The sequence below is a fragment of the Echiichthys vipera genome, assembly GCF_963691815.1.
Source record: "Echiichthys vipera genome assembly, chromosome: 17".
NCBI lineage: Eukaryota > Metazoa > Chordata > Actinopteri > Perciformes > Trachinidae > Echiichthys > Echiichthys vipera.
Genome location: NC_139842.1, coordinates 10,124,984 through 10,137,246, shown reverse-complemented (window position 1 = coordinate 10,137,246; position 12,263 = coordinate 10,124,984). Strand labels below are relative to the sequence as shown.

General features: G+C 41.6%; 1 protein-coding gene across 1 annotated transcript in view; it reads right to left on the bottom strand.

Annotated features, from left to right (window-relative positions):
- LOC310959777 (voltage-dependent T-type calcium channel subunit alpha-1I-like) overlaps positions 1-12,263 on the bottom strand; it is a gene marked incomplete at its 3' end in the record, with an annotated part of 80,122 nt that overhangs the window by 51,622 nt on the left and 16,237 nt on the right. The window contains exons 4-6 of the mRNA XM_083931235.1: positions 9,335-9,494; positions 2,737-3,085; positions 1,679-1,771 (exon numbers count right to left, since the gene is read on the bottom strand). Coding sequence (XP_083787361.1) covers positions 1,679-1,771; positions 2,737-3,085; positions 9,335-9,494 — 602 coding nt within the window. The remainder of the gene's footprint in view (positions 1-1,678; positions 1,772-2,736; positions 3,086-9,334; positions 9,495-12,263) is intronic.

The following is a 12,263-nucleotide window of genomic DNA, read 5'->3' as shown; positions in this document are numbered from 1 at the left end:
CTAAATGAAGCTCAAAAGGGGCGGGCACATTTCTGTCAATCAATCATGAACCACAAAGGGAGCAGTGTTTGCCTGGTTCTTAGCTGTTGTGGATTGAGCTCTGTATATTGAACTTGTTTGGTTAGCCCTCAGAGCGCAAATGTAACAAACACAAAGTTTGACTTCAGGTCAGGATGTAATCTGCTGTACAGTTGGATTTTATGTGCCTTGCGCTGCATATTACTATAACTGTACTACGGGGCTACACAATTCAGAGGTCTTGAGATCAATGTAGCAGCATAAACCGGGCAAAAGGGATTACACTGTGACACCATGTCGACTATCTTTGGGTGCCAAAATGTGTTTACACTGGCAATCACAACTGCAGGTCAGATCTGCCAAAGAGGATATGAAATGTACAGCTGCAGTCACGAAGCCAATAATCCCCTCAGCCTTATAAGGCCAATGCTGTGAGGAAGAAGTGTATGGGGACTGTATGGGATAACTGTTTTAAAGAGCAGGTCCTTTTTTGGTTCCTTTTCATTACAGTGTAGTGTGGAAATTGTACAGTGTGCTTGCAGTCCAGACCATACCCCAGAGTATGGTCCGGAGTATGAGCTGGAGTCTGGTCTGAAGTAAGGTCTGGAGTACGGTCTGGAGTAGGATCTGAGTATGAGCTGGAGTACGATCTGAAGTACAGTCTTGAGTACGGTCTGGAGTACGAACTGGATTATGGTCTGGAGTATGGTCTGAAGTACGGTCTGGTATATGTTCTGGAGTATGGTCTGGAGTACGGTCTGGAATATGGTCTTGTGTCCGGTCTGGAGTATGGTCTGAAGTACGGTCTGGAATATGGTCATGAGTAAACAAAAAAACGCTCTGGTTTGTTTGTATTTTTTTAAACCAATCACAATCGGTTGGGAAAAGCTACACGCAAAATTGCCTGTACATCTGGCAAACCAGACTAGTCTGCTTGTGACTGATTGGTGCGTTTACAAACACTCCACTCATTTACTCTCACATTCTTTCTTCAATATGATTCTGCACTTCTTCTCTCTTACCTTATTTCTTCTTCTCTGGTATTTTCTTAATTTCATTTTCAAGCTTTACAATAGAATGTATGTCTACTGCTTATTGTGTTCACCTGCTGGTGGGAAACCTCTTGGACTTATTGTACATCTGCTGCGACACAGCTACACAGTGACTGAATGCTAGTTTTAACAGACAACCAATGGCATATGAATGCAGAATTAAACAATCTCCATAGTGCCACCATATGAACAGAGAGAGCTGATCCAGTAATTTACTCTCTTGGACTTCAGTTTTCTCATCTTCCTCATCTGTCTTTCTTCCTCTTTGCTCTTTTTTTCCTCAATCATCATCAAAGATACATTTACATAACATCCACCTCCCTCCCTCCTTCCTTCCCTCAGACATTGATTTTAGTCCTTTATGCTCACATTGATTTTCACAAGTCTATTAACACTCATTCAGTATCCTCATTCAATGTATTGATGGCAGGAGTCCACATATATTGGAGAGTCATTTTTCTTTATCTCCAGACTGTCTAACTACAGTTACACTGCATTGTTTATTTATCCATTTTTTTTAATCATCAGAACACACTGTGCACTATGTGTCAGCTGGAAGGGATGTAAAGGGAGAAAAACGAATAAATGTAGAAATGTATTTTACTTACGATAATGAGCAAAATGAAGTAGATGAAGTTGTAGAAGGAATGGGCATCCATTACATAATACATGATCTCCACCCAGCCCTCCAGAGTGATCACCTAGGAAAACAATTCTACTGAGTGATAAGAAATAAACATTTTCAAGTTACAGGCACAGTCCAGATTTCTTTAAGTGGGGTTGTATTGAGGTACTTTTCAATAGTCAGTGTATAGACAGTACACTACAGTAGATGGTGGTTGCAGTTTGAAGAAGTAAGCAGGAGTGCTAAAATGTAAGCTAAATAATCTACTGCTGTGGAGAGGGCCAGCAAGGAAAGCAGCAAAACATATTTAGCAGCAAAACATATTTAGCCACCAGTCAAAATGAATGAAAACTAACCCTTTAAAACACCAAAGTCATGCAAAACAAACTAAGAGATCGAGGCAGCTGCTGACCAGCAACTCCTGTGTTCTGTAAGGTAAAACTATTGTTTTTGTCGTAGTTTTGTTTGTAGTCCAGCAATTTTGAAGACAGCATAGATTGATACACCAGCTTCAGTTCCTCATTGGAAAAGGTTGTTTAATGACAAGGAATAGTGTTGAATATACTCAATATAAATATAATATAGCGTATAATATAAATAGAGCGTACATCCACAGCAAAACATTACTAAGCTTCCCTGTCTGTCCTCCTCTCTGCTTCTCTTGGGGGCATGCCGACTGCCAATAAACTGTAGGTAATACACTGACTATGGATAAGTACCTCATGCAACGCCACTTCAAAAGATTTGAACTATCACTTTAACAACATTAACAAATTTTGTGGGAGTTCGTTCATGTCAAATCTGCTGACCTCGTGAATGAACATAGTTGAAGTAAAACATACTGAATTGGTGCTTAACTGAATCAAATTAAATTAATTATTTTCAATGATTGGATTTGAATAGTTTAAACAGCCAAAGAAACATCATGTCAAAATAAAATAATCGACCAAAACAGTATCAGTATATAAATAGACCTTTTCAACGGAATTACATTGGTAGGCAACATTACCTCGCTAGTCTTCAAGCTCACATGGAACATACCTGAAAAATTACAATCCAGGCGTAGACAATGTTGTCAAAGTTGATGGCTCCTTTGTGGGGGTTACTGCTTCCTGTGTGACATCGAGTGTAATACTGGTTCCAGTTGATGCACAGACCCATTGCTTCACCGGCACCGCTACCGTTAGCTAGCGGCTCAGGACTCAAGCCAAGAGCCTGTCTATGGAGCGCGTCCTCCCTGTCCAGGCAGCATGTGCGTCCTCCTTCGCGCCTCGCCGGCACATCAGTACATGACATGATGCCATTATCAGATGCCAGAGAGCAGATGAAGGGGCGTTCATCATCCTCCTCTGGCTGGTAGTACGGAGCAGGCAGGGTCATACCTGAAGAGCTAAGGTCGGGACAAGGTAAGAAATTCAGTTAGTTGGTCATGGGATCAAATCTGTCTTTAGAATATAGATAGATAGACTCCTTCATTTGGGGGACTTGAGGATGTCACCAAAAGGAGAGTCAAGAGGGTAGAAAGAAGTACTCAACCAAGCCGATTGACTAAATGCATCGTTGAAGGGTGAATGATGTTGAATAATGAAATGAAAATGATCATGCATGGACAGTTTCCACTCTCTCTCTTCCTATTTCACTTTCACATATTCTTTTATATGCCCCCCCTTCTTTTAACATTTTTTTTTCTCCACAGCCCAGTCTAAAAACACATATGCACACACACGCACGCACGCACGCACGCACGCACGCACGCACGCACGCACGCACGCACGCACGCACGCACGCACGCACGCACGCACGCACGCACGCACACACACACACACACACACACACACACACACACACACACACACACACACACACACACACACACACACACACACACACACACAGTAGACAGAAGGAGATTCAGAAGCTGCCAACATCACTAGACTAATATATAAATCAGTATGGAACTGTAAAGATATATACAGCGTGTGTGTTTTTGAGAGAAAAAACCTGACCCAGCAGTGAACCAAATACCACCTGAAGCTAGAGCAGCAAACCAAAGGCGTGCTGACAGGTGTGGTAAATGGGTGGAGTCATGCGGTGGTCAGGTCATGACCAAATGAGTCGCTTGAGGAGAAAGACATCACCTTCAATTACTGTTTATTAGTTTAGGAAAAGAAGGCATCAAAATGGGCACTCTAAATAGACCACCTAAAGTTTTACAGCCAATGTTGCTCTATGCTATAAAACTTTCTTTACTCAGTGAACCAGGGAATTTGAGTCCATTTTGTGATTGTTTTTTTGCAGTGTGCTTTGCGATGTCAAGAGGTACTCTGAATCCTACAGCAGGTTCACTCCATACCATATTTTTTTCTTTTGTTTTTTCCTGGTTGAAGGGTTGGAACGAATACATCTATTTTGAAGACTCAGAGGAGCCCTGGTGACAGACTACCAAACAAAATCAATGGATGATAATATTTATTTTGCATTATTGAACACATATCTAAACCTTTGCCTTCAATTTCCTCTCAGAACTGCTCAAACAAGACGTAAACAACTGCATTCGTTTGTAACCATTCTAGCAAAACGGGATGTTCAATGCTCCACCGACACTGTTAAATAAATAAAAACGTTTACTTGCAAGTTTTCTTTTTGCTCTGGTCTTGACAGAGCAGAAATAACAAGCAAGTTCTGCTATTTGATACAGCTCTGTGCTTATTACCACATGGACCTCATTTGACTGGGATTGTGATAGGTGGAGAAAATCATACATCACCTTCTGAGATGCAAATTGTTCAGAAGATAAGGATTTTAATGGTCATGAGGTCACTTGAGGGGAGCTCTGAAATGAACAAATCCATACAGTATCTTCCAATGGAAACAATACGATTTGTAATCCCATCCTTGTGTTCTTATTCTAAGAGGTTGTTCTCTCTCAATGTATCTGGTTCATAGGACTCTCACCTAGGTGATACCTGGGACCCAACCCAAGTTTTTTTTCCAATCTAACCAAGTCCTTTTAATGCCTAACCCTAACCATCTTTTGGTGCTCCACACCCGTTCCACAGTGCTAAGTATAACATATTTCACAAGATATACAAATTATTGTGCATAACTTTTCATACAATATAAGAACCTCTTGATTAGAATGCGTTGCCCGATACAAAGCTGTATTATCTTTAGTCAAAGATACCCAATTGAAAATGGTATTTACTAAGCTAACAACCAATTGACATGATGAGTACGTTTGGCACCAAACAACATATTGCTTTTATCATGTGGAAACTGAATGGGAGATTCTGCATGTATATGTGCCCTAGCGTGAAATCTGCAGCAAAAATAGATTGAGCTCTCTTGCTATTACACACGCCATCACCGAACTCTCCATAAGTGCCCGTCGTGAGTCAGTGAGTGGTTGATTCCTGCCAGACTTAATGACACACATCTCTGAATTCTGAATCTAACTGATTGCCAACATCTGAAGCACCTCATCATTTCCCGAGATGTCTCCGATACTTCTCAGTTTTAATGGAAGCATGCCTTTCACTTCATGTCCACCTGGCTACTCAGACATATCTTCCACTAGGGATTTATTTAAAAAGGGAAATTGGCTGCCATTGCTACAGTTATACGCTGATATAATAAGGGCTATTATGGATACACACAAGTTTCATTACAAATACCAATAAATAAAAGAAGAAACGTAAAAGGAAAGAGAAGCTTTCAAGGTGCTTTTACCTCTGTGAAAACAATATGAAGATGTGAATTCAAAGCAATAGATTGGAAGTGCAAAGGAAATAATGCAAATGCAAAGCAATTGAAAACTGCTGCTGAAATGAATTTAGGAGAAATGAATACAAATGGCATGAAACAAATGCAAAACTTGGAAAACAAACACTGCTGAGCCATTCGGCGTGGCCTGTATGGTGTGTGTATGTGATCTTCCATGACTATGGAGTAAATGAGGGCAGGGTGTGGATACTCATACCAAGGTCTGGGCCTGGGGAGGACAAAAACAGACTCTCTCGATCAGTGGGCCCATTACTGAACACACATACATTCAGGGTCACTCAACCTACAGTATTTAATCATTGTCTCCTTTTGCTGTCTCTCTTTTGGTTTTTCTCACATTTTATTCCTGTTTCTTTCTACCCATCAGTTTTTTTCTTCTGCACAAGGTGAGACTTATCAGTAACAGGCTGGCTAATGCAAGTGCTACGTATTGCACAAACCTGCCGGTCCATGTTGCTTCCTGCTGCTTTCCCTCATTTATCTATATCTCAAGCTTTTGCATGCAAGGTCATTAACAGAGTTTAACCTTGCCTTATAGTTCATTAAATCAACAGCATGTCATTTTTCAACCTTCATAATATACCTTGTGATGGTACATCAACTTGCAATATGTTTAAGGACACATCTGTCGTATCCTGACGGCTTCTGTATCGCTTCCACTGGCACAATGAAACTTTGGATTTCAGGTCCTCACCTCTGCACAAAAAACCCTACAAAACGGCATATGTCTGCATCAAGGAAACCAGACTGTTGATATTATATAATGGATATAACTATGACCTGTGGATGGCAGCATTGTGCCTTTAGGCATCCAATCTGTCGGAAATCCAGAAGAATGCTATGACTGCGTTTCCGGTCTGATCTACGAAGACAGCCACCCTGTACGGTTTCGGAGGTTAAACCACTGATGGCCTGATCTCACTACAACAAAACAGCTCTTTTAAGAGCCCCCCACTTCATGCATTCAGATCCCTGGTTAGCACAACAGCAGCTGCAGGCTGAGCTAGCTAGCCGCCTCGGCTGCTCCTGCGTTGCGTATATCCTTGGCTTGTCCAAAAATGCACGTGTATCCCCTGATCATGTAACCACGACAACTTTAAGGCCAGTAGTCAAAGAAAATACTGTTTCCCAACTATAGGAGGAGCCCGAGTGCAAATATTGTTGCTTTAAACCCCTGAACTATTTGACTCCAGCTCTATAATTCCATATCTATCTATGTCCCGTTTATCTCTTTCTTGGCGTCCTTTTCACTTTCATCCTTTCCTTTTCAGTCTTTTCTCACTGTACCCCTCCTCTATTTCTATTCTTTCTTCTCTCTTTCAGATGGTCAGTACTCCCCCACTACTCTCTGGTTTCCACTCATCTCTCTCATTCCCCGTCTCTCCAAATTTCATGATCCTCCCCTGTCTCCCTCCTGTCAATAATGGTTAAGATACTGCTAGGAGGAGAGTTTCTCCTTTTACCTCAACCGCAAACCACACAGATGCGCACATGCATGCACACTTATTCCAGGATCGATAGTAACAGTTGCCATATCTGCCTATACCACTTCCCAATCAGAGTGGCTTAGAAACCATGCATTGATCGACAAAAGTTTGCAGGTATGCACTGAGAAACACTGAGCGTACACTGATTTACAGGACAGTAAAGTTTATGCAATCAAATGGAGGACTAAAGGGACTGACAATTGAAATGAACATAAATGGAAGAATGTCAAGAAACATTGGCTTAGGCATTGAAATTGGTGATTTCATGGGGTGCTAAAATGGAGGAAATACATAGAGACACAAAGAGAGACAGAATGACAGAAAGAAAGACAAAGAAAGAAAGAAAGAAAGAGAAAAAGTGAAAGAGGGACCCTATCAGAGTTGTGGAGCAAGAATGAAGGCTGTTGCCCCCCTGCCGGTGACTTGGCACAGCATGGCAAAGCAAAACCTGGCATCACACTGAGAACGCACCTGCCAGTGGAGAGCAAGATGGGGGGAAGGATCAAGGCCATATACAGTAGTAAGAGGGAAAATAAGCTGTTTCCACGAATTGTTTTGTGTAAGGGAGACTGTTGGACAGTTAAGAAGGGAAGATTGCATGGCAGAAAGGAAGAAGTTCAATATAAAGAATATACAGAAAGGGACACTAAGGTGGAGACACAGAGACCAACATGCATGATATTGCTTTGGATCTGCAAGGGACAAACTCCGCTGTATGATAAAAGGGAGTTCAGAAGTGTTACTGGCTTGCTCTCAGTGGCCACTAGTGTAAGATATGTTTTGAAATGCTGGATAGTGGATGGTGTATAGCGAAACACACTGAGAAGGTACACTGGCAGGCTGGCTGGATACTTGTAAAAAAAGAAAAGAAAAAGGCAGAATAAGGAATGAAAAGAAAACAGTAGAGATGAAGAGGGTGAGAGTGTAAAGAGGAAAAGTGAATACTGCACTTGACCACGACATGTAGCCCACTCTATTATAACCCCTCATAGTGCTAAATCACTACAACCTTTCTAATTAAGCACTCAAGTACCCTGACAAACATGCATAATATGACAATGCTTTAAAATAATACAATTAGATAATAAGCATCTATTTGCTGACCAGCCTTCAGGAAGGAAAATATTTACTAAAGCGGTCATAAAGCACTGAAGTTGTCTACTGATCCTCCTGATCAAAATGTTATATTTTTGCTTTACTTAACGTAGGAAAGTCAAGTGCAGTCTTCAGCTGGTCCTGGTAATATCACCCTTTAGACCAGTGAAGCTAAATGCAGAAAATATTCACTTCACTTCACAAGGTGAAGTGATTACTGTAGAGGTTGTTACGGTTAACACCGCCTCTCAAGTTTAGGGTGAGGACAAAGCGGGCAGAACTGTGCCAGCTGGCGGACACATGTCCCCTTTCATCTGGCTATAGGATCTGTCATAAGTATACGCTGTGTCAGCATAACCAGAGACAGTGCACAGAGTAGAATACATGGCCAGTATAAATATTAGAACACGCCCACACAAGGGGCATGAGCCTTTCTACTCAGCTGATGCCAGCGTAAAAAAGAAAACAGAGGATGCCTTGAAATCAAACACTCTTGGATACTTGTGAATGTCACCCACACAGACCCTGTGGGTGACGCCGTCACACAGAGACATGACTATGCAGGCATGCAGCTGAAATCTAATCTCGTGCTTAGTTGCAAACTTGGAAAAACTGTACTGTTGCTGTGAACCTTGAGAGAGAGATAGAAAGAGGAATAGGTAGAAACTCTGTTAGACAGCCATGCTAATGTATGACAAAATTGTATGCTCATACACAAGCTGCACACATTTTACATTTTATGATTTATTCAGCTTATTACTGCAACTTCCAAACTGAACTCCTCTAACAAGGTCTAAGCTGGCTTTCCCCTGAAGCTCTGCATTTCATATCAATATAAGTTGAGACCCCATAGAGCCCAGTGTTAAGCTGCCAAACTTTACAGCAGAAATAAAGACTCTTATAGCCTGGTACAACAAAATGGATGCTAGCATAGACTGCATTTGTCACTTCCCAGCTCCATCCACGCTCCACCACTTTGGCAATTTCTGGATTAGGCCAGATCTGATCTATGGTTGACACTTACTTGTTGTGGCTTTTACATTTTTGTTTTCTGTTAATGTTTTACGAATCTGCAAAGCTTTTGGGATATGCTTGTTCAAACTTCCAGGTCACTACACAAACATCATTGGCACAATGCACACACGCACACATGCGCACACACGCGCACACGCGCATACGCGCACACACGCACACACGCACACACGCACACACGCACACATACACACACACACACACACACACGCACACACACACACACACAGTGTTTAACTCACAGGGTGAAGTTCTCCTCCAGGTAGCAGCGGTTCCTTAGTAGCCCGGCCCACAGCTGCACGCCGATGATGCCAAAGATGAAGAAGACGAAGAAGCAGAGCAGCAGCACATTGCCTAGCATGGGTAGAGTGTCTAGCAGTAGGTTCACCAGGATACGCATACCTGTGTATGACAGTAGGTCAATCAGTCAATGATGGATCACAGGCTTACACCATAGATGAGGAAATGTAACATTTGCATATACATTTGTTGCACAACTTCTCTTCGGTATGTGGATCCCACTGCAAAAGAACTTGAATTCAGCATGTGGTCAGGTTTAGGTAAGTAAAACACTTCCACAAATCCTCTTTTTGGTTAAATATTGAAAAAGGTAAGCTTCAAATTAGCCTTGACTGTTTAATTTAACCAAGAACAGCATTGTTCCCTAACCCTATGTCTTTGTATAGTCTAAGCATGACCACAGAAGATATAACTCATGCTTTAGTTGGATATTTTGCAGCTTTACAGATACATTTATTAAAAAAAAAATGTATGCCACATAGCTGCAACCTTGCAAGATCAATTGTTTCCTTATTGCATTTTCACCGTCAACTGTCCAAAAATAAAGTATTCCCTTCATTTTTGAGTATTTAATTGAGACATCCACAATGGCTGTCAAACATTGTGCTAATGACAGCAAACAGACAGTACAGTACATACAGTCCACCCCATGAACAAACAAGGGTTCAGTAATCAGGCTACACATGGTCTCATTCATGATTAGATGAACCCTAATTGCAGGAATACAGGTGTGTTCCCTGGAGCACAATGATGACCTCATCCCCCATGGATGGGCCCGTCCTGCAGTGATGATTTGATTATTGGAACATAATGACAGCTGACTAAGAAGAGAGGTGAAAGCCACTGATGAGATTGCAGCAACCCCGTGCTCACACCTGAGAGAGGTGTCTGCTTTGGTGTTACTAATATGTATGCGTCTACTTATCTGATCAGTGTGTGTTTTTCGGTGCCATAGTGGGATTTGTGAATAACAACTCAACAGCAGGTTAATGTGTCATAAACACAACAGTGCCTCTAAACTGCCAACACACTGAATGACAGGACAGAAGCTGAGATAGAAAGAGAGACTGAAGGAGAGTGAGAGGGAGAGAACATGTAAACACAAACACTGGCAGTAAAAAAAATGTTCTCCCCATTCCCAAAGTGCTAATCAATGCTATCACTCCCATTTTATATTTACTACATCGAGATAAGCGATTGTGTGCCCATTTAAAATGTGTTTACTCATGTTTAGAGCCTAGTAGTCCACAGAGTGTGTGTATCTACATGTGTAGAGTTAGAAGCTTTTGAAAACAAGTTGTTTATAAAATATTTTCAGCCAATATGCATCTTTTGCAAAATAATGTATTAAGGTGGAGATCAATCCAAAGATCTCTGTAAAGAAATAATAATGAAAATAATGCGTCAATTTTGGAGCAGAAAATGATAAAGCAATGAAATTGGAATTCATGAAAATTTGATCTCAAGAGAGGAATGATTTATTTTTCTTGTGGTGAGTATGCACCCTTCTCCCTCCTGCGGCTAATTTGTCTCATCAACTGGTATTAAATGGGGAGCAGTGGTGTCACTGGTGTGTATGTGTCTCTGGTGGTGGCTGGAGGCGAGTCTAAATGTGTTTGTTCCCCAGGGTCCTTATCATTAGACCACTGTTCCATTAAGCCTAATTGGGTGAAGAGAGGGAGAGACGAGTGGAAGGGGGAGAGGGGGAGAACAAAACTGAGACACAGCCCGAAGGGTGTGCCGAAAAATAGCCAGTGCCTAAATAAGAAAGCAGGAAACAACAAAAAGACAGAGAAAAAGGTGCATGCAAACAAAACACCAACATTAAATGGAACAGTAACCAGAGAGAAAGGACACAAATCAATAGCTTTCTCAGCTTTTGATGCTTTGCCTCCTTCACTACCTGCCTCCGTCTCTCTCCCCTCCTGGTGTTGTACCAGTTTGCCAGCTCCTGCTGTTCCCGGATAAAGATTAATGCCTCCCCTTGTGCCACAATGGAAACACATTTACAGTTATCTGCCTGTGCTATTTACTAAACCAGGTGAGTTCTCTTCTCCTCTCCCTAACACCAGTTTCTAAAGTGTTTGTTGTCTAGCCCTCCTTCTATCTCACACCATTTTCACCAAAAGAAAAGTCGAACAAAGCAGCACACAGCACAGGACCATTATCTGCCATTTTGTTGGAGGGTTACAAATTGTGGTGTGTGAGGGGTCAGGATGTGCTCATGCTCCCTGTGTATCTGAAGGGAAAGTAACAATCCAACAAAACAAGGGACAAATAGCTTTATCCACATGCTTCCTAGTCTCTAATGGGGTCACTGACAGGGGACGAAATCAGGCTACAATATACTCAAGGTAAAGAGCCCTGTACAGCGCTGCTAGAACCAACCTAAAGAAAGGCATCAAGGATGCCAAAGCGGCCAACAAGAGGACGATAGAGGACCACTTTAACAACAACGATCCATGGCGGGTGTGGCAGGACATCCAGCACATCCCCAGCTACAAGCCACAAACCACAATAGTCGAGAAGGCCCAGCAGCGACTCTACTTTCTGAGGAGCCTCAGGAAAAACAACCTGGAGGAGAGGCTGCTGGTATCCTTTTGTTGTAATTCAAAGCAAGGGCCTCTACACTTCCTATTCATTTTTTAATCTTAAGAAAACATTGTTTAAATCTTCTCTTCTGACACAATGTTTTTTTCTTATTTTAATTTTAACGAAGTGCCTTGTTTTTTTTAATAAAACATGCTAGTACAGCAGGGGTATAGCCATAGCTGATATTCTATCCAGGACTGACAAATAAAAAAATAACAATATTTCAGAATAAATCAAGTATTAAGTTTCTGTTCTTTAATTTTGATCTCCAGTGTATAT